Source organism: Protopterus annectens, chromosome 1.part1 (assembly GCF_019279795.1).
Source record: "Protopterus annectens isolate FY-2018-M chromosome 1.part1, PAN1.0, whole genome shotgun sequence".
Classification (NCBI taxonomy): domain Eukaryota; kingdom Metazoa; phylum Chordata; order Ceratodontiformes; family Protopteridae; genus Protopterus; species Protopterus annectens.
Genome location: NC_056726.1, coordinates 619,659,396 through 619,684,093, shown reverse-complemented (window position 1 = coordinate 619,684,093; position 24,698 = coordinate 619,659,396). Strand labels below are relative to the sequence as shown.

Here is a 24,698-nt window from a genome sequence, read left to right as displayed (position 1 = left end):
CCTCACTACAGGATATGTGCCCAAAGAATGGCATACAGCAACAGTGGTCCCACTCCACAAAGGTGGCGCCTCTACGGACCCTGGAAACTATCACCCCATAAGCCTGACTTGCCTAGTCTGCAAGGCTATGGAGAGGATCATCATGGAACTCATAAACAAAGAAATTGGGGACCTACAGACACTAGATCCTACCCAATTTGGCGTCATCAAAGGGCAGATCCTGCCTTTTGAACCTGGTCGACTTCTTCGAAACAGTCACCAAGGCCATAGATGAAGGGAGGGTAGTCCACACAGCCTATCTGGACCTCGCAAAGGCATTTGACACAATACCCCACTTGGGTATCATAGATAAGCTATCCAGCCTAAATATAAACCCCTATGTCACAAGATGGGTCACACACTGGCTCAAAAACTGAACCCACAGAGTTAGAGTTGCTGGAGCCATGTCAGACTCGAAACCGGTCACAAGTGGCGTCCCACAAGGTTCTGTCCTGGGACCTCTCTTGTTCGTTATTTACTTTTCTGTGGTACAGGCCAACGTGGGAGGACTATGGCTCACCAAGTTCGCAGATGACTGCAAACTGGGTGCCATAATCGACTCTCCAGCTGACACAAACATCATTCAAAAAGGTCTCGCAGAGATGGATAACTGGTGCCAGAGCCATGGTCTAAAGCTAAATGCCAAAAAGTGTATAGTCATATCCTTTGGCAAAAACAATGTGCCCAAAAATTACCACATAGGTGGTAACCCATTAAGTACAGAGAAAGTAATTAGGGATCTGGGGACCCAAGTTGATAGCAATCTCTCCTTTGACAACCACATTGCCAAAGTGGTTAGAAAGACCTTCTACATAGCCCACCTCATCATGAAAGGATTCACATCTAGATCAAGCGAGGTAATCGTGCCCCTTTATTCATCCCTCATCAGGCCCATCATAGAATACAATGCCCCCTTTGGGATGTACCTTACCCGACACCTGCAGCAATTAGAAAGACCCCAAAAGTACCTCACCAGGAGGATCAAAGGACTCAAACAGATGCCATATGCTGCTCGGTTAAAAAAACTCCAGCTCTACTCAGGCGCATACCGCCTACTTCGAGGGGATCTATGCCTGACATATAAAGCTTTGTCCAACCCAGAATTAATGGACATGTTTCACCTCAGTAAATCTAAATCCCTTAGAGCCACGCGCTCAAGGGACTTGAACCTCAGCACAGAAATAAATAGAACATGCTGGAGGGACAGATTCATAACCCAGAGGCTCCCTTCACTCTGGAATAGAATTCCAATTCATGTTAGGCAGAGCACCTCACTGACTCTCTTCAAGAAGAATCTTGATGAGTGGATGGGGGATCGTAGGTTTGTCCTGGGGATTACTTCCATGTCACTATTAGACAGAGGCACAGTAAACTAAACTTTAAAAAGGGCACAGTATACTCAAATCAAGGGGTGGCATAAGCCAAACACAATCGGGCTAGGCTTATAAATGCCCCAGGGCAGATAGCCTAGTATGAACCCATGAACCTATAATAAACAAAATTTGTTTCGAAATGATGCACAAAAGCACACCAGCCAAATGCACAACTTAGTTTCTTATTCTGGTGTTAAAATGTAATAAGTGAAAGTATTCTGCCAAAAATTCAAGCCATCCATTTCTGACTTTTAAATATACATATGTTTTCCTGAAATGCAATTCCAAAACCTACTGTCATTATATACTGCAAGAATATGTACACCACAATAGTTTGAAATGTTGTACCTGCATATTATTATTATTATTATTATTTTAACATAGCAGATAACCTATTTCAACTATGAGAGCTGCTCTGTTGGCCTACATAAGCCAGTAACAGACAAAGCTTGGAAAGAACATAGTACCAATGTGTCCATGGTGGTGCTAAACTACACTTTAGAATAATGCATTTTGTGCTGCCTGTAAAACATAATGGCATTAGTTTTCATTTTGCAGAAGCATGCTCCACATCACTAAGAGTGACTGTGTATACAGAAAACACTACCTGTGAACATCTCCAGTGCCAAAATGTCTCGTGTAAGCCATACAGCAGGTACATTACTTTTGCTGTGTAAAGATAAGGGTCTCATTAAACGCTAATGGATTAACAGCAGAAAGCTGCATGCCATGTGTTCAGTTTGACTAAAGGAGTCATTGAGGGTAGCCTCATTTTTAAGTGTTAAGAAATATATCAGCAAATGTGAAGAAATACTTCTGCCTTCAAACATTTTGTCACTTAAGTAAATAAATAAAAAAAGTTTCAGTGAAAATGATCCAGCTGTAACCTTCAAGGGAAAATTAGCAGAGGAGTGGAAGCTTTGGATTTGGAAGTTAATCTTAGTCCTAACTGCAGGTGGATTAGCTGAGAAGTCTGAAATGCAGCAGATGCTACACGTATGCATGTCAAAGGAGAAGCTCCACTAAAGGCATTTATCTCTTACTGTTCTTGGAGAGGCAAACACAAGAGGGAAGGTCAGTAATTACAATGAGCCCTTAAAGATCATGATTTGCATTAGTCATTTGTTCATTACAAAGGCATATGGTCCTACAGACTAGAGATGCTTACGTTTCTAAGCAGAACACATACATAGACTGTGAAGCTGATGCATTTGAGTAATTAGCAGTATGAGAAATGACAAAAACAGACTATTAACACAAACAGACCTAAACCTATCAAAAGGTGTGAATATGTGAAGAACAGCAAAGCTAACTGAATTACTACAATACAATTAAAAGAATTAACTGAGAAAAAAGATACACATGAGAAAAATGAGACAATAAAAATACATAAATAGAGAAAATGTGTTGTAACACTAATGAGTATGACAAGTGGAAGATCCAAGTAAATAGTAATGGAAATGAGAAAGCAGTCATGAGCATGCACATGCAATTAAAATTCAAGCCTCATGTATTAGATATGACTATGAGTGGAAATATTTTTCTGCATTTAATAAATCTTGCAGAATCTGTACTACAGCAAATCATAAAGCAAAGACATGTAAATAGAAAACAAGTGTGTCTAAAATATATGCATGTTTCTGCTTAGAAATAAGAAAATGAACCGTACCAAAAAAAAAAAAAAAAAAACAGGTCTGACTGGGACCATGGAAACAAAAAGAGTTGATAAACTGAAGTATTAAAATTCCTAAGAAGCAATGAGACAAAAACACAGGTAAGATTGTTGAAATGAAAATTAATAACCAAACTGTTGAATTTAAAGTACACTCAGATACAGACTACAATGTTTTACCTAAGGATGTGTTTGAAACACTGGAGGACAGAGCATATAAGAGACAGATATGTACACACCACCACTGTACCTGTACTGTACCTGTTCAGTGGATGTATCCATCAGTCAAACATTAACGTCATGTCTACATTAAAGAAAATGTGCAAGCTCTGTTTTCAAATTACAGCATTTGAAATTAATTCAAATGTGTTGAACTAAATGGCTTGTGAGATGTAAAACAAATTCAAAATTTGACACCACAGAATGCACCTGTGAAAAATCAATTACAAAGCAAATGGAGAAACGTCAGACTGTGACTTACCACAGCAATGACATTATGCTGGTTTTATTACAGGCTCAGAAAGCTTGACAGTGTAACATAAAAAATAAAAGCAAGTGTCATGCCGAACTGATACTACTCCAGTAATACATGCTTCAAGGAAAGCACTAGTGCTTCTCAGAAGTAAAACAAAACATGAACTAAAGTAAATTGAAAGCCTAAGTGTTTTTAAGAAGCAGTTAGACCTAAATTTTAAGAAACAGAGCAAAATGAATGGTGAAAACTTAATATTAATTTTATAAAGAAGGACAAGGATGACATTTGTAATGATATGCATGATCAGAATGAAGTTAAAAAGAGCAATATCTACTTCTTACAGCTGAAAATGCCAACGTCTATGTTCTTTACAATACTGGATGCAAATCAGCATTTCTAGTGGATAAAGCCAGGCGAGGAAAACTCAGAATCAAGGGCATTTAATGTATAAGTAGGAAGGTACAAATTTCTTAAACTTCCGTTTCTATTTCATGAGCACGAGAGGTATTCTAAGCGGCCGCTACACAGGTAACTGATGACCTGAAAGGTGTTGTAAACATAAGTGATGATATCAGTGTGGATTCAGACAAAAGAACAATATAACAAAAGAGTAATATACTTGTGAACATAGATTAAGACAATATGCGTTCAAGCAAAATAAGACCATATGCCAACTACGAATGGCAAGACTGAAATATATGGATCATATTCTAGTGATGAAGGAAGTGAAACAAGACGTAAAAAAAAAAACGATCAAGCCAGATGTACAAATGCCAGCCTGGTCCCAGGGTGTAAAGGGATAAATGCCCCAGATGATTAGTGCTTAACTAGCAGCATGGGTGCTGGAAGAACCTGGTGGGGATGGATGGCAGTGGGCAGTCAACATTAGTTTACTTACGTTGGGGGAGGGTGGCAGCTTCGCTTGCTGCACTGGCAAAACCTGCAGAAGTGCAGATGGGTCACCTGCTGCAAGCAGGGTACCACTGACTAAGAAGGTCTTCAAGTACTGTAGCTCACATAGTGTAGCAAGCAAGCTGCCTGGGAAAGAAGAGTTAGGACACACTACAGAATGGTATGCACCCTAGCAACTGACTGGCTAAAAAAAACATTACTGGAAAATGGAAATCCAAGTCTAAAACAACCATATTAAAAGTAGAGAACATATTAACATAGATAAAATAACTGGAATTGGGATCTTTAGAAAAGGATGGGAGTAAATTACATACATAAAATGGGAATTGTGGGAACAATACATGCACAATAATATTTTTGAGGTTTAAGGGAAGGCAGGAATTGAATGAGCTATGTAATATTTGACTGACAATAACTGTAAAGAAGATTATGTGTCAGTATTGTTTATTTTCATTTATATAAATGCATGATTGCCCATGTCATAAGTGAAAATTCAATAAAGATGCTGCTTGTTTGAAAAAAAAATAAAAAGATTTTCTAGTTGCATGTTGTCTTGCTTTCTTCAAAACCTGCTTCACATCCTCATGGAACAAGTGCCAAAAAGGTAACAAGATAGAATCACCCAGGCTGTCAGTTGCAACTGCTCTAAACTGGGGTGGACCAGTCACCCCTGACACTGTGTGATCAGATCCAGAGTGTGAAGAAGCTTGTGGTAACTGACCTTGGCTCATTCCATTAAAAGGGAGAAACAACTTTGGCTGGGCCAAAAAGGAGTCACCACAATCCATCCATCCATTCACAACCCCTTTTTCCCATTTTTGCACATGGGAGTGTGGTGTTACTTCAGCGGTGAAAATCATCCAGAGCCAAGGTTTACACCACCGGGTGGCTAGCCACAATGATCTTTGTTATTTCTTTCTTAATTTTCAGAAGTACCTTGGGTATCTGTGGAATGGGTGGAAATGCATAAAAGAACATACCTGTCCAAGAGAATGAGAATGATTCTGTCCTCCAAGTGTGGGTGCAAGGATGTCCTGAACAGAATGTTTCCAACTATTTTGAAAGTTGGTGAAAAAATCTATTTGAGGTGCTCCTCATATCTTAACAAAACTTTGGAAGACCTCTGTCCTGAGTTTCCACTCGTGAGAATCCATCTGGGATCTGCTTAGTTTGTCTGCCCCTTCTGTTTTGCTCTGATAGGATGTACAAGGCCTGAAAAGTGAGGGAATGCTGTAAGTATACTTCCAGAGCATCAATGCCAACCGGTAAAGATGGTATGACCTTGTACCCCACTGTATGTTCAGGTACCACACAATTGTGGTGCTGTCTGTGACCACTAAAAGGGGACCTGTAGACCATAAATCGTAAAGAACTTTTAAGGCCTGAATTCCTGCTAACATTTCTTTGATGTTTACGTGCTTTGCATCAATAGGGCCATATTCACCTTGCACTTGAATGCCACTGGACACTGCTCCTTATGTAAAATCTGATAAGCCCATCTGGCCTGATTGAACTGGGTTCTGGTTGGAGAAGGGTAAGTCAGGATTGAGAGACATCTGATTCTTTCACCACTGTAACTCTTACTTCAATAATTCCAGTACAGGTACCTGGAACTCCAAGGGATGAAGGTGTGGGACCAAATATTTTTTTTTAAGTACCACTGAATCTTTTTCATATGGAGTCTGGCCAGTGGCATCATGACGATCACTGGTGCCATGAGGGCTAGAAATTTGAGAAACTCTCTTGCAAATGCACCTTCCTGAAGAAAGAAATCCCTGAAAATGTTCTAATAAGTCAGTATTTTTTTTCACTGGTAAAAAGGCCATTCTTTTTTCTGTATTTATCATACAGCTTAGGAGACAGTTCTTTGACAAAGTGTGACAGAGGTATTTTGTAGGTTAAACTTGAAGGCCAAGTGAGCTAGAATGGATGAAATCTTGAATAATGATTTTCAACACCTGAAAATAGACTGTACAAATCAGCAAGTCATCTAAATAAGGAAATGTGGATGCTCAAGGTCCTGCAGTAAGCAACCACTGAAGGCAAGCACTTTATGAATATGGAGACACAGTAGATAGCTCAAAGGTAATGCAGAAAACTGATAATGTTAGCCACAGAAAGCAAATATTTAATATTTGCTTAATTTGGGAGCAATTGCTCACCACCCAAATTAGCAGCAGATAACCTCCCAAGTGAATAACTACAAATCGCAGCTGATACTCTGGCCTACCCAGTATCCATCTTGATTAACTGATCTCTGTCAAAAAGTTACATTCCCACACTGTGGAAAGTATCACATATAATTCCCCTCCACAAAGGTGGACCCTCCACAGAACTAACCAATTACCGCCCCACAGCTATTCTCTCTCCACTCTCCAAAACACTAGAGAGATGCATACACTCTCAGGTCTCAGACTACCTCCTTACTAACAACCTCTTTTCCAATACTCAGCATGGTTTCCGACCAAACCATAGCACCACCACCACTGCCTTACTCTCCTTTACTAACACTATCGTTCAGCATAAAAACAATGGCTATCTCTCCTCTGCTACTTTCCTAGACCTATCTAAAGCATTTGACATGGTCCCACACAAACAACTTATCTCTGTCCTCAATAACCTATCCTTCTCTCAATCAGTCACCAACTGATTTCAGAGTTACCTGTCTGACTACCAACAATCCGTTGTATGGCAGAATGACATATCTCCCCAACTACCTGTCTCCATAGGGGTTCCCCAAGGATCCATCCTTGGACCCCTACTCTTCTCTGTTTTCACCAATAATCTAGCCTCTGCCACCAAACACGGCACACTCATACAATACACAGATGACTCAACCATCATCTGCTCAGCCCAGTCCCTACCCAAACTGCAAAAAGACACACAGGAAGCCGTTTCCTCTGTTGAAACTTGGTTATTCGATGCCCAATTAATACTCAACCCAAACAAAACTAAACTACTCATCTTCCAACCCACCAAACATACTCAAAACAACTCTCACTTTAACATCACAGCAAAAGACAACACCACTATATACTCAACTGAACACACCAAATTGCTAGGAGAGGAAATAGACAATAAATTAAAATTTGACATTCGCATATCCATGACCATAAAAAAAGTCCACAAAAAACTAGGAGCGTTATACAGAAATAAGCAACTTCTCACCAAAGCAGCAAAGATTTCAATAGCAAATTCCCACCTTATCTCCACCCTACTTTATGCCTCTCCAATATATACCAACCTAAGGCAATGCGATCTAAACAAGCTAGAGACCTGCTACAACAAAATCGCCAAATTCGCCACAGGGGCATCCTACCGTAGTCACCACTGTCTCTCACTTGCTGAACTGGGCTGGCTTGAACTCCCTCACCTCCTTCAATGGTATCAACTCTCACTCGCCACAAACTAGTAAACCATCCACTAAATGTCCCATCCCTCCAGAATCTACTCCAACCCTATCGCACCACCAGACCACTAAGATCCAGCAACAAAAATCACTTGCAGATCACTAAAGCCAATAACTCTGCTGGTGAAGCACTATTCTCTTGCACCATAGCCAAATTATGGAACTCCCTCCCACCCACAATTACCTCCATACCATCATGCACCCACTTCAAAACTTTACTAAAAGCGCACCTAAAAACATGCTGGTTATACCCTTGCAACTCCCACTCTAAAATCACCCACCCCATCCAACCACTACCTTTCTTTCCACTCCACTAACTACCTTGATTATAGCAAGCTCAGATGCTCATAAGCCCAGTACTTATTATACAGCAGGAACTTCTTATTGTAACATTTGTTAATGTCTGTTATGTACTTCACAGATAAAGATTCTAGTTGTCTACTGATGTACTATGTTCTTCATCTGTAAATATGTTGTAAGTAATTTCTATGTTATATTGTTAATCGCTAAGTAATCCAATGTAACTACTGTCTGTTTATTTTAACTGTGGAGCTTTTCTCCCTGGGCCTCCGCTGAAAATGGACCTACGTCCAGTCGGACACTCCCTGTCAACAAATGTAAATAAATAAATAAAATTGGAATGTGGTGATGAGAGTCTTTCATGAAACAGTCATCCAGAAGAAGAGGTAGGACCATCTTCATTTTAAGCATTTTGAATTTGGGTACTTTCAGAAAAGTATATAGATAAGAGAAATCTAACATTGGTCTCCATAGTAACTCCTTTTTGGGTAAAAAAAACTCTGTAGGAAAATCTATTTCCTTTTTGTGATGCAGGAACTAGTTCTATAACCCCTATTTGCAACATGTGAGGGAGTACTGGAGGAAAAAAGATACATCTGGACTGGCAGGTGTGGGGAGATTCCCCTTAAAGGAAAGAGGATTTTTCTGTCCACTACCAAGAGTATCTTCTCTGAATTATTCTCAGCACCCATTTGTCTGAGACTATTTGTGGCCAGGCTGCTGGACTGAGCGAAAACCTGTGAAATGTGAAAGGGGAGGAAGGACAGGAGGAAGGGACAGATGCCCAAGTTTCTGCATAGTCATTCTTTAGCAGAACATTGATCTTTTTTTGAGAAAGGAACCCTTGTTATTCGATTTGGAAGCATTATCCTCCTGCCATTTCCTCTTGGTACCCTGACTCTTGTTAGGCTGGGAATTTTGTTTGTTCTGCCCTTTGAAGTTGGATACCTCGTTATGGGGAGAACTTGGGAATATGAAACATTCTCGATGCCCCAAGCATCAAGTTACCTTTATCATTCCACTGTTTGAGAATCTGGGTAGCAGCAGCAACAAACATTAATTCAGAACTTAAAGGAGAATTCAAAATCTCATGTCATAAATCCTCAGAAAAATTCTGCTTATCTAACCAAGTACACCTTCTCAATACAACAGAAGTGGTTGCATTTCATACCATCCTAGACACTTCTCAAAGCATGTTTCCCAACTTGAGTCACACTAGAAACAATCTCATACAGTACCTTCTGTTCAGCAGGTACTGATGTAGCAAAGTCGTGTAATCTGTACGCACATTGAAAAATAAACTTCCTCAATATGATCACAAACTCTGCCAATCTCTGGTGCAGCTCCAGATTGCTTCCAGTCAAATAAATCTCAAAACCTAGCTAGCATCTGTGCAAAAGTGAATGCTTGCTTGGGTTTTTCAACCTGTTTACCTTCCAAAGAATTAGAGTGGACACAGAGGGTTCACTATTGTCTGCTTCAGTGTTCCCAATCAAAATCTGAAGCCATAGCTTGATGTCTAGAGAAGGTAGCCCCATAGTCATTCTGAATGGGAGTACAGTCTCTCAGTTTAGTTGACTGCAGAACACTGTTAGCTAACAACAGCAGTCATATACATGGTAATAACCTCACTGTCTGCAGTATGGTGAAGTTTGTTTATTCCTACTGTGAATAACTAATGGACAAAATATCAATGGCTAGACTACTATGTCTGGCAAGAGCTCTCTTACCCCAGTACTCTCCTGCACCTAAAGGGTTTGGTACCCCGTACCTAGACCGACTGCTGGAACAGTCATGGAGGATGTGTCTGACCCCCATACCATACAGGGCTGTGGGCTCACATCAGAGGGTAACTGGGAAAAAGGTAAGTGATCTGCAGGCCAGCTTAAGGCAACAACAGAGAGATTGACAAACAATACAGTGAGGCATGTTCTTGTTGAGTTTTTAGTTGCCACTGCATTTGATAGGGGGTGGCAGATGTATAAGGATCCATCAGGTCAGGCGAAGAAACAACAGCCAGAATAATATACTGACACTATTAAGGGCTTAATAAGGGTAGCAATAATAGAACATGTGTAAAATATATCCCCACGCAAATAGGGACTAACTGCATAAAATATAGCAGCAACAGTTTAAATGTACTAAGCCTTGTTCTAAAACATGCACAGTGTAGGAAACAAAAGCACATACATTCACAGTTTTGTATAAAATTAATTTCCCCTTATGTCAAACAGAATCTTTTTAAAACAACATAAGTATGTTTTTAAAGATTCCATTGTCAGAAATGAAAAAAAATATCCACAGAAAATGCAAATAAAGTAATTTGTGGAAAAATCATGATTTAACAATACAAATGGCTACAGCAGTGTTAAACCAATAGTAAGTATCATATAAACAAAGAAAAACGCAAAAAAATGCAGCATTTCCCTGTCAGAAATTCAAAATAAAACAGATAAACAACAGAAAGAACAGATGCAATTGAGCCAGTCCCTCATATTCAACTGACACCACAGAACTTCAGTTTCCCACTATAAATAAAAAAACTGTTAAGAAAAGCTCCACATCTGCTTAAAAGCAGTATTATGCATGCAGACAACAGAGCAGTAAGTAGAATTCCCAGAGGAATTAATAGCAGTAGTAAATAGCAAGTATACTTAAAATTCTGCCTACTGATGTAACACCATTGTTTGTACCACAAATTGTATATGTCTTTTGTCATGCACTTAATGAAACTAGAAGTGTGTCAATCTTGTATTTAAAAACCTCTTATAATTACTATTATTATCTGTTTGTAATTTTTTCTTCTTATTAGGCTTTTCCCCCTGGGCCTTCTCTGAAAATGGACTATCACTCAGTCGGACATACCTGGTTAACAAATGTCAAAATAATTAAATAAAAGTTTACATACACACACACACACACACACACACATATATATATATATATATATATATATATATATATATATATATATATATATATATATATATATATATACACACACACATACATATACATTTTTAATACAAAAAATAAATCAAACGTAATAATAATAATAATAATAATAATAATAATAATAATAAAGAGGAAGGCAAATTCCAGGGATCTTATCAGGCTGCTGAAGAGATTAAACTGCGTGACTCCTACAGCTGGCAGAATGAAAAACTGGCTTTCTGCGACAGGGGTTAGGCTTCCTGAAATGGGAGGGGCATAGTTAATTCCCTGTCACAGAGAGTCACAAGAGGAAATTCTGAGCTCTGGAAAGGTGCCAGTATGGGTTTGTCAAGGCTCAGAATTCATATGCCATTGAGACAGTGTGAATGATGAACATCAATGGCTCTGTCTTAAATTCCAACTCTCCAAACACTCCCCAGAACTCTGACTACTTAAACCAACATTAACTGTACCACCTTTATTCCAACATTCTACTTTCAGAAACTCATTTCACAGACTGTGCATTAACTAACAGAAAAAAAAAACGGAAATCAAACCTAACCCAAACAGCAACAGCATTCACCAATCTTTTCTAAAATCTTTAAAACCCTTCTAACAACTACTTACTGATATCATTAGCTATCCCTAACTACATGTACCATATCTCCACATTTCAAACATTCACTAATCTTCTCCATTCCCAAAACTGTTGGCCCATATCCATACTTCGTATCCTCACTAAGGTATTTAAAAAAACTTCTAAATCAACAAGTTCTGGAATACTTTAATAAATATAGTCTACTAAATGACTCGTAACATGGCTTCTGGAATGGTGATGACACCCTTACAGCCATTTACACAGTGACATACAGATTTTTTTCTGTCATGGAAAAAGCATGGGTAAATGCAGCTGTATTCATTGACCTCACTGGGGATATTCAAGTAGCTACTAAATAAATGCTCGAGTTTAGGCATTGGTCAAAACATTGGACAGTGGTTCAAAAACTCTCTTGTACAGAACCCTTACCATTCATGCTGGGGCCAATATTTCCAACTGTGGCTTCCTTTCTGCAGGTGCCCCACAGGGCTCTCCAAGACCCAGTATGTTTCTCATTATTCATTAATGACATCAACACAATTCCCCTTTTGTTAATATTATGCTCTAAGAAAACTTTATATTATTACAGGATACTCATACAGCAAAAACACTTCAGACCAAACTGCAAGAGCACTTCTCCTGTCCAGAATCTGGTTGCAATAATACGCAAGTACCGAAATTTGTTACATGTGTAGCTTAATGATTAGAGATGGCAAAGTATCCAAACAGGGAAGAATTTCATGAGAAAGAGCTGTAGAAAAGCTACAAGGATTAACTAGCAGTTTTGGAATACAGAAGTACTTCACTGGAGAGAGACACTCTCTTATTAGACCATTTAATAAGCTGGTGGCTGAAGGCAAATTACCAACTTCATTAACATTGCTGATATCTGAAAACCATCTCAACCTGAATGAGATACTGAACAGAAATTGGCAAAAATAATAAAAAAAAAAATCCCATTATGACACATTCTGCTGAAAACTACCTTGTTTACATGTTGGAATCACAAAAGGAATACAAACAATAGTGGAAATCTAAAGCCTGAAGCTGAAAATGTTGGTAAAGCAGCTGAACCAAAGTCCAGTGCTCTTTAGGGGTAATGGAAGGAATCACAGACATTTGTATAATACAGAAGCGTTAAAGTCCCAGGAAGAAAAGGAACCATGTGTGTCACAGCCAGTCATGTCATCAAAACACTGAGAATCATTTCAGCCAAAAGTTGCAGAGAGAGAAGGGAGGGAGACACTCCACTAGCCATGTTATTAGAAAAGAAGACTAGATATTCAGAGTGTAAAATCCCGTTAAATTCTTAACATATGGAAGACCACTGAAAAAGCAGATAGATGTATGAGATGTTTAGGAGTTAAAATGATTCCAAGGACGGAAAATATTTCATTAAAGAAATCTCTGGGTATGTGCAAAAACATAATTCTGAAGTACAAAAAAAATGACATTTTAGTACAGAGGTAAAAATGATTTTAAAGAGATCAATACAACAATGCGTGTCACTTCACAAAATCTACACATCTATGCATACAAATAGACTATTTGTATATTAGAAAGGGGGTGCGGGTCACAAGGTATGCATCTTTTACTTCTAATGAGTTAGTTACAACATGCTGCAAGTTGTTGGGTACCCCCTTTCTCAAGAGTTCAGGTTGACTAAAGAACTCATTGCCTCACAGAGGTTAGCCATACCCTCAGTCTGTCTTATTTACTGACCATTCATGCACTACATAATGCATAACTGCAAAGGTGAAAGTAAAAGGAGTGGGACTGAATTAGCTTCTAACTGTTCATCAGATAATTCCAAATGCACAATAAATATATATATATAAAAGGCAGGAGCCACCAGGCCAAATCACACTTTTATTAAAACAACAGTAAAACAATAAAACCAAGTACACTTGGTTTTACTGTTGTTTTAATAAAAGTGTGATTCAGCCTGGTGGCTCCTGCCTTTTACATATATATTTTCATCTGCTGAACGTTATTGAAAGTGAACCTTTGGCAGAGGGTTTTCAATTATTCACAATGCACGATAAATAGCTAGCTGTATTGTTCTATGTTGATTAGCAGTTTTATTAAATGCAACTTTACTTAAAGTTAAGGACAGCACAGTGGAGTTCAGTAGTAATGGCTTTTGTCTTAAAGCTTCAGAGTCTTGGGCTCAAATTCCACCCTCCACTTTCAGTCTGTGTGCAGTCTGCATGTTTTACCTATGGCTCTGTTTGTTTTCTTTGGCTTTCTTCTACCTGCCAAAGACAAGCTGCTTGACCCACTACTTTTATTTATCCATTTATATTGCATTGCCTTTATGGCCCTGGGCATGGCTGGAAAAAGACCCACTTCATTTACCTGGTTAACATAGAAATAAACATAATGTCAATGGGAAAGACAGAGGTATAGGCATCAAACAGTTTTAAAGTGTCACAGTTATCAACATTATACATTACAAAAAGCCATCACATCACTGCATATTAGAATGCAAAGCCATACCTGACCCAGAGTAAGAGTCAAGTGATCCATCACCTGATGTTGTGACTGCTTCACTGCTATTCAATGGCTCAGTTTTGACTGCGAGAAGCGACACTGCATAGAACAAGAAGCATATGAGGCATTACTGCAACAATTACTACCTCAATCAGAATTTCTTTTGCAAAATTATTTTATTGTTTAAAGGTATTTCCTGTATTGACTGCCTCACTTTATTTTACATTAAAGGAAAACCAACAAGTATGTCACAGAGATTTGTTTTAAAAAAGATGCGATGAGATGATAAATAAAATAAAAAACACTATCAAAATACATCCATCAGTACAGGCTTCAAATCTGCACCACTGTTATCAAAATCATCATGAATGTTACCAATTAATATGCCAGGGACAGGGGCTATGAACTCTCAGTCCGCACTGCTCTCGGAATATGTGTCTCAGGCTGGTATGAGCCTAGCATTGAGCAGCATTTTACCTTCGCCAAGGGAGATGCCACAATATGAACAAAAGATGATTGACTTTAATAATTGGCTTAGTTTCTGGTGTTATTCTAAGGGGTGCAGTATTTGTCATCATGGAAGGAGATGGTCAACAGACCACACTGCTTTGCCAGGGAAGGTCTGCACCTTTCATCCTAGGCTTTCGAATATTAGCTAAAACATTGTCTTCCCATAGTGTTTTTTTAGGCAATGCCAAACTGAAAGTACTTCCGACACAGCAAATCAGAACCAAGAAATTCTAAAGGTATTACAGCTCTATGATAGGAGTCTAAACAAAAAACTCCACTCACTAGAAGCTCTCTTTACCCTAGAGAATGCTGATATCTGTGCAATCACTGAGACATGGTTAAAGCCATGGAGAGCACACCAACAGTGCAAGGTTATAATGCATTCCACACATTTAGGCCAGCTACTTCACAGGCAGGGACTAGAGGTGGCAGTGTCTCTATTTACATCAAAATAAATATACTTCAAGGCTGGTCAAATAAGACAATGCACTTGAGCTGCTCCATGTTCATATCACCATAGGTAAAATCCAATACCACTTCCTTGCAAGCTATAGGTCCCCCTCTATGACCCAGGAAACCCATACCATATATTTAAACTTATTAAAAAAAATATCCATGTAACCCAATACCATAAACATGGGTGACTTTAATTACCCCACTAATAACAGGGAATCCTATGTGACACCAAATGGACAGGCACAGAGATTCCTGGATTTTGTAAATGCAAATTCACTGGTACAGAGTCAATACACCCAGCAGGGGTGCAACCATACTGGATCTGGTCCTCACTAATATGGGAGACTGCTGCACACCCCATATTGTAAAGCCTTCCTTGGTAAGATCAGACCACAAAATGGTCTCCTTTGAAGTAAAAATAAAACCTGGACCCCCAGCTAAACCTGTAATATTCAGGAACTATTCTAAGGCTAACCTCCTGCTATTAAGTGATAACCTGGCAAAATTTCAAGCCAATACAAACAAAAAGCCAGCACCAACAATCAGCATCCAATTCTTCCTTTTATTAGGAAAAGGAAGAATTTAGATGCTGATTGTTGGTGCTGTCTTTTTGTTTGTACTGGATTTTCGTTTTTGAGCCATGTACCATTCCTTGAACGTGTGTACCTTGGGTTGATAAAATTTCAAGTCCCCATAAACCCTGAGAACACTGCTGCCTATGCAGAACTGTTCACAGAAACCCTTTAAAAGCATGTTAATAACTGCATAGAGGCAGCTGTACCCACCAGGAAGAAGTACAGAACTAACACAAAAAAACAAGCCACCCTGGTAGAATCACAAAATCAATAGGCTATAGAACAGAAGGAAAAAAGCATGGCAAAAATTAGGAAGTGCAGCACCCAGCAGGATAAAAGCACTCTCATCAAACTAAACAAACAACTCAGAGGACAAATAAAGTCTACCAAAGCCAAATTTGAGGTAAGTTTGGCCTCCCAGACCAAAGACAACCACAAAGCATTATTTAGCTATGTCTGCAACCTCAAAGGGAATATACAATTGTGTGCAGAGCTCATTGTAAATGGTGCCAACTATACTGAGCCAGAAGATATCGCAAACCTTCTGGCTGATAAATTAATCTCCAACTTTACCCCTCTCTCCCACTCAACCTTCCCTCAGTAAATATCAACAAATATAATTCCCCCTACTATCACTAGGGAGCATGTCCTTAATGCTCTCTCTAAGACGAAGAATACTGCAGCAATGGGCCCAGATAATATCCCAAGATGCCTTCCAAATAGCATGAAACATGACCTATCAGGGCCTCAGGAATTACTGTTTAACTTTAGCCGCCAAACAGGCTTCATTCCTCATGAATGGAGAAAGGCAACAGTCATCCCTCTGCACAAAGATGGGTCATCTACAGACCCTGGAAACTACAGACCTACAAGTCTCACTAGCCTTATATGTAAAGCTATGGAAAAAAATATCATAGAGATGATCAACAGTGATATAGTAAACCTCCAGACACTGGACCCAACCCAGTTTGGTTTTGTCAAGGGCAGATCATGCCTACTCAGTGTGGTGGACTTCTTTGAGAAGGTCACCAAAGCAATGGATGAGAGCAAAATCGTTCACACTGCCTACCTTTACCTGGCCAAGGCATTTGATACTATACCCAACTCGGGCATTGTTAACACACTCAAAAGGTTAGGTACAAACTCATATGTCACCCAGTGGACAGCCAACTGGCTTACAGACAGGACCCAGGAAGTTAGAACTGGGGAGTCCATCTCTACAAAGAGGCCAGTCACAAGTGGAGTCCTTCAGGGATCAGTTCTTGGACTGCTCCTTTTTTTGCATTTCCTTCTCTAAAGTCAAGGCCAATGTCAATGGTCTCTGGCTAACTAAATTTGCAGATGATTGCAAATTAGAAATGTCATTGAATCCCACACTGACACAAATGTTCTCCAGGAGAGGCTGACACAGACAAATAACTGGTGTCAGAGCCATGGACTAAAACTAAATGCCAAGAAATGCATAATAGTATCCTTTGGGAAGTCATCCACCCCTGGTAACTATCATAATGATAACACACCCCTTAGAGTTGACCCTAAGAGACTTGGGGACACATACAGATAGTAATCTACCCTTTGACCATCATGTATCTACAGTGGTGAGGAAATCATTCTATGCTGCGCCACTTATAAACAAAAGTATGGCATCTAAGTCCAAGGAAGTCATTGTTCCACTGTAGTTGGCATTCATCAGACCTATCATAGAGTACAATGCCCCTTTTGGTATGTACCTAACCAGGCATATCCAATAATTGTAATGTCCTCAGAAGTTCCTCCCCAAAATAATACAGGGTGTAAGTACAATGTAGATTGCCTCAAGGCCCTATCCCTGTAGTCTGTATCCTGCAGGCTTTTGAGGGGAGATCTATGCATGGCATACAGGAGATTGCCAGACCCCATTCAGATGGACTGCTTGCATATCCACAAAACAAACTGCACCAGAATTATCAATTCTAAAGACTTAAACCTTGCCTGTGATATAAATAGGACCTGCTGGAGAGATAGGTGTGTATTCCAAAGACTACCCCATCTATGGAACAGGTTCCCCATCCATGTGAAGCAGAGTTCCTCCTTAACCCAATTCAAGTGCAACTTGGACAATTGGATGGGAAACTGGAAATTCATCCCTGGTTTGGCACCTTTATCTCTAGTGGACACAGGTAACCTGTAAATGGTTCACCTCCCAGGCCCATGCTTACACTTATCAAGGGTATCAGAACTTGTCAGAAATTTGGGATGCAGGGCTAGGCTTATAAGGCCATTATGGTCGTTAGCCTAGTAAACACCTATTAACCTATAAACTGCTGTCCTGAATAACAATAGCCTATGTAATAGAACTGGTCTTAAAGGCATAAGGTAAATGAACACTGCTGTTTTGGTGTTTGACCTGCAACAGTCGCAGCCAAATATGTTCCACTCTGTACAACAGATAAGTGTTATCTTTAGTAACCGACACACACACACACACACACACACACACACACACACACACACACACACACACACACACACACACACACACACCACGAGAGGCCAATATTACCTTTCAATGCCACTACCACTTTCTGCTTTTATAATAATATATTAACAGCCAGACCAATCTGGCATACTTAGGTTACAAATTACATTATGTTCTTAAAAATGAGCCAGTTGATATACAATACATTAAATAGCTAAAGTGACATTGTCCGTCACTTTGAAAGGTGGATGTCAGCAGTGTAAATTCACCAGTTAAGTATCTCTTCCCTGAATGGGCAGCCGCGGTGGTGCAGCAGTTAGTGTTGCCGCCTCACAGCAAGAGTTTCTCCAGTTTGAACCTCGGCTGTGGTGCCTTCTGTGCGGAGTCTGCATGTCCTCCCTGTGGTCACGTGGATTTTCTCGGGGTGCTCCGGTTTCCTCCCACATCCCAAAGACATGCTGTAGGTGGATTGGATACTCTAAATTGGCAGTAGGTGTGAGTGCATGCATGTGTGTGCCTTCTGTGGAAGGTTGGGTGCTGGGCTGGCAACTCGACACCATAAAACTCCACTGCCAATCATGAGTGGACAGGTGATCCGCTGTGGCGATCCCTAACCAGGAAAAAGCTGAAAGAAGAAGAAGTATCTCTTCCCTGAATACAGTAATAAACAGCTGGCCACAAAGCTTTTGAGACAGATTAATAAAATTCTTTACTTAAAGGCAACAAACACTAAAATTAAATACTTGGAAAGATATGTTACTGCCAAAGGGTTTTGAAAAAAGTAATAGCAGATAAACAATGTCGGTCAGCCATCTGATTCTATCACTACTTGAATGCAACTGTAATCTGCCTATCGCTACCATTTATGTCCATTTAGCTACTGCAAAAGACGAGTAATAACTGAAGAAAAAAATGTTTCCTCTTAGTTCCAACTCATTAAAAGTTCAACTGGATGGAAATGGTTCAGCTAAACTTAATAAATAAGCATTTTCTGCAAAGTAGCAATCTCCCTCTGTACCAGCACCCCTTGAATATATTAACTCTATCACCACACAGCCTCAAAAAGACAGAAGTGAAAAAAAAAAATCAAACAGAACTGTGGCTGCTGATTGTGTATATAGAACTGTGGCTGCTGATTGTGTATAGAGAAAATGCACTTGTGACTTTCTATGGAAAGCAAAGATCACTGTGGTCCACATTGGCAACATTACGTTAACAAGCTGAAACCTCAATCACTTAACACTTCAAAAAAAAAAAAAAAGAATAGAATAAGGTACTGGACAAAATACAAATACAGAATTCAAAGGTTAAAGCAACCAACATTATATTTATCTGCATTTGATAACTGGGAAAGTATAAATGGAGGCAGGCCATTTACAGGATAGACACACCACATGATACATTCAGCAGACTACATACATAAATGCTCTTTTTCAAATTACAATATTGTATTACAAGAGTTCCAGGTATGAAGGAGTGAATATTGCCACTATATATTGAAAACATTTTAATCATATGGGAATGTCATGATATTTACAAGAATAATATTTGTGTTTTTACATTACTATATAGACTGCCACATGATCAGTATGCCATAGGCAATAAAGCCGGTGGGCAAACATTCAGGGAGGAACAAAAGTAGTGACAGACCTCAGGTAGTGTACATATAATTAAGGTATAAAGATGAATTATTGCTACAGGACAGAGCTGGCCAAGAAACAACTTCAATGGCAAGAGAGGCAGATGAAATATGGGGAGTGAACTTGAGGTGTAAAGGAGATAGAAGCTAATGAGTTGTCCAGATTTTTGCCTCATATTTTTGGTCTGTTCCTCATAAAATTAGTGAATTTCTGGAAAATCATTGAGGACTGAAATTAAGAAATAATGACAAGACATTTGAGTTTCAGACTTCATATTATTTAGAAAAATGGATGCTAACACAAATCCTGTTATTCTAGCAACTTTCTAAGTTCGTGAGAGCAATATTTAAAATCTGTCCCTATTTTTAAGGCCTTTGTAGGTTTTGTCTAGATGTCATGTAATAAGAGGTTGAGAGGTATGAAAAGAAGTGATGTGGAGAAAAGAAAGATGTGTGTAAGACATGCTGAAGGGGGTAGAGAAAAAATGAAATGCAGCTGTTTAAGCCAGTTCACTACATTACTATGGCTGTACTAGACTAGCAGCTAGAAAGGACATGCTGTGATGCCAGACACTTAGTACAAAGGTGACTTTCTAATGGCTTTTCACAATGATAGGTTTTGGGAACAGACCAGATGCCAGCAGAGAACTTATTCCAGAACTTTGAGACATTGCATAAGGACAAGGAACACGCAAGATGATTTCTGAAGTTTGAAGCTCTAGCCAGTTATTGGTTTGTAATCTGAGGCTACACAAATGATTATACCAATTTATGATCTGTGCATAGGTGTACTGATGTAGTAGCTCTAGCCGTCTGATTTTACTTAAAGCTAAGGCAGTAAGGTGACTGATTTGGAATGTTGGTGGCAATATATGCATACCCACATTCACATTTACACAGCACTACAAGTACACAACCTGGCTGATAATACCTTCAGCATTTTGCAGACACTGTTAAATTTTAAATCTTCATTCACCAATTGGAACATCTGGGGCGATATTTTTAAATGAGTACTTCAGGTCTGTATTTCTGTAATAACATGGTTAAGCATGATTTAGGCAAAATAATGATATGGTAAAAATGCTTTCAGATGGTCTGACTATGAGATAGATGAAAAAAGGGTTATAAAATGCATCTTACCACAAATCTATATCAGGTGCCCCTTATACTATCACAGGAAGTACTAACAAATATCTAGACAGATACATCTTCCATTCTGTAAACTGCTATCTGTATATGTGATGGCCAGAGAGCTGTGTTTTGTTACTTTCAATTCTGATGGCCCATGTGGGGAAGCAGATTTGTGAGGGTCTGCTACGGTGGACTGGGGTAATTATGCACTTTTAGTGATATCTTGTACGCTTCAACACAGTGGATTTAGTATTTATACTATATTTATATGGGGCGAGGTCAATGTAAATAGGTGAGCAGATATACTTGAGTACTTTTGAAAAATGAGTAAAAGAAGCTGAGACAAAGGCAGCAAAATATCTATCTCACACAGCCAACCTTGTTGTAGCTTTATATATAGTACTTCATAGTGCAAACAGTATGTACAAACTGAATAATACAAAATTCAAAGTTGCACTTATAGCCAGTACAGATCATATATATTACAGCCTACAGTGGTCCTAACATGGCTATATACAGTTTGCCTCCAACAGTGTAAGACAATCCAATATACTCAAGCAGCTTAAATCTACTTTACAGTGAATAAAGTAAATCAAACAGGGTTTGCTAACAATGTAGTCTCTTCATAAGTTTAGAACTACTGTTGCATAAACTCTTGGCTACATCTTATGGCATCCGTAATGTTACAAGATTCTGGTGAATTAACTACTGCTAAGACTTGCATCTTAAAACAAAATATAGTGACAAAGTAAAACAAACATGAACAATTATGGCATATAAAATAATACTCAGTGCATATGCTGCCATTCAGCTCCATAGAAAAAGAACATCCTTATACATCAACTTAGAGTAATCACTTCTTAAGTCATTTATAGATTAATCTTATGGGGCTATTATACAACTGAGAAATGGCTATGTTAGACAGTAAATGGTTAGTGGACTACATTTCTGCAGTGAGTGTAGAGGTAGTTTACACATGGACAAATAATCTACAGGTGGTTCCCACCATAATGCAGAAAACTATTCCCTTAGTAAGATGTACTTTTTATCTTAAATTTTTATACATAAAAACATCTCAAGACAAGAAATTGATATGGGTGGTAACAAACAGAAAATTATATGACTCTACAGGACACCATCTATATCCCTTGCTGGGCATGAGAATTTCCTGACCAATATATGAAATGCAATAAATAAATAAATAAATGAATAAAAATAGATTGTAACTATTCAGCCAATGAGTTGGCAAACTACTATGGCAACAGATTATCTCAGTGGTTAAGATCTTTGCCTCAGAGATCCAAAGGTTGATGGTCAATCTTGTTCTGCAGTCGCTGCCTGGGAGGAGTAACCCAGTCTTCCCATTTCTGCATGGATTTTCTCCAGGTACTCTGGTTTATTCTTACCAACCAAAGCATATTACCTGGATGGCTACTGTCTCACAAAGTTCTCAATTCAATATCTTTAACTTACCAGTAAAATCAACCACAGTCATTAATTTTCATTCATAAACTTGACTAACAGAAACTGTGATGTAATAAATAACACAGTGGAATGCTGTCTTCCATGACCCAAATTAGTCTAGTCTGAATACCATCAATGACTTTGATGGCACTATTAATTCCTGCATTTATCACTGCATTCTGGTTAGACAGACATGTGGGTAAATTTCACAACAAGAAGACATTTTGTGGAATCACAAAATTAATAAAATGCACAAAAGGTTAATTAAAGGTCAGAAACTGCTGTTTTCTTTTATCAAACCTTCCAGATTGACATGTGAACTGAATTTTGACTCAAAGGTGGAAAGCAATAATAAGATATTCTTTAATTAAGAAGCTGAAAGAGAAAATTGTGACTACAAAATGTCATCAATGAACACTGAAAGAATTAACCAGCCACAGATCACATCAACTTTGTTCGCAGAAAAAAAATGTGGAGACTTCACAATAAGCAAAGAAATATGCCATGATGTAATAAAGAGGATAGACATCTTGTACATGACTACAGAGATAACTGCTGCCTCAAGTAAATTTAAAAACAGTCTTGGTAATTTCACACACACACACACACACACACACACACACACACACACACACACACGCACGCACGCACACACACACACACTAACTAAACTTTTATAAATCACTGTAAACAAATTTTTAGCATATGGACATGCCGCTAAATCATAGTGACAGGCAACAAATTCACAAGGAGGGATAATATCACACCCAGCAGGTTTAGACCAATCAGCTACTCCAGTATTCAATGAAAATCTATAGAAAGTGTCACAACTGGGCCTATTCAAATGACATAGGGGATCTGCTTCTGTTACATATGCAACATTATGGTTTTGCTAAACAGAATCTTGCATTTTGAATCCTTTGGCATTCTTGGTAGAGGTAAGAGTCTCACTTCATTAAGGCTTGACAATTCATACTGCTTGTCTTGAAGGGTTGACAATTCAAACTGCTTATCCCGATCTTTCTAAGGCTTTTGACACTACTTCACACAAGAGAATAATTACTAAATTAAAATATTAAATGCCAATCAATAAGTAATTAAATGGGCAAAACACTTGCTAACAAAAAGAACACAGCAACCTTGGGCATGGGAAGTCACTTGTCTTACCAGTGTTATTCATCAAATCTCAACAACTACACACACATCTTTTTGAAAGTATCAGTTTTATTATCTCACCACCACCTGCTTGAGCTTTATGTATTTTTATGTCAACTGCTTTAGTAATGTTATAGTTGTAATCATTAGCTAACTGTAAAAAAAATGTATTTTGCTGTTGGCAAGCCCCCATACACCCTCCTAACACAAGGACTAGCCTCCATACACTTCCCATCTGTAATATATACTGTCACTAAGGTCAAACAAACTAAGATGAAAAGTATATTTACAGAAACAGTGTATTCAAGTGTGTCACATTGTTATACATAGAGGCACGGTCAGCTGTAAACAGATGAGTCACATGCAGCTAAATGCAGTGCAAGTGAACAACAACCTTTTTGAACTGTCCTTCTGAGACAGAGAAGTAGGAAATAGATAACAGAGTACGACTTACCAATTATGACAACGACTGGGAAAGATATTACTTCAATAAAAATATACCACAGTTCTACATGATGATCTACAAAAAAAAAAAAAAAACATATACAGCTGGCACAGCAAGAATGAGCTCACCTTTAATGCAATGAATGTAGTATCCTGGGACTGAAGAAAAAAAAAATTTTTTTAAATTTCTATAAATCTGCGGTGATGCAGCGGTAGCGTTGTTGCCTCACAGCAAAAGGTTTTCCCATTCAATTCTCGGCTGGAGCGCCTTCTGTGTGGAGTCTGCATGTCCTCCCCGCAGTCAAGTGGCATTCGAAAGACATGTGTGAATGGGTGTGCCTTCGTTGAAGGTTGGGTGTTGGGCTGGCACCTCGGCACCATAAAAAAACTTGACTGTCAATCATTAGCGGACCAGAGTCCCGCTGTGGTGACCCCTAACCGGGAAAAGCCAAAAGAAAACAACATTAGTTGGGGAAAAAAAGAATTTATCTACTTACCATAACATTCCATCTGTGTTGCCCATCTTCATTTATCCTTGACATGTGGGTTTGCTTCCAATTTCAGGACTGACTAGGCCATTACTATAGCTCACACAGGCCAAAAACTCTCGAGCTTCATCCCTACCCACAATCCCCATCTCCCATCTCCCAGTCACCTCAGA

At 38.9% G+C, this 24,698-nt stretch overlaps 1 protein-coding gene across 1 annotated transcript in view; it reads right to left on the bottom strand.

Moving 5' to 3' along the window:
* EYA4 (EYA transcriptional coactivator and phosphatase 4) overlaps positions 1 to 24,698 on the bottom strand; it is a 3,122,134-nt gene that overhangs the window by 1,218,310 nt on the left and 1,879,126 nt on the right. The window contains exon 6 of the mRNA XM_044077094.1: positions 14,212 to 14,304. Within this exon, the coding sequence (XP_043933029.1) occupies positions 14,212 to 14,304 (93 nt within the window). The remainder of the gene's footprint in view (positions 1 to 14,211; positions 14,305 to 24,698) is intronic.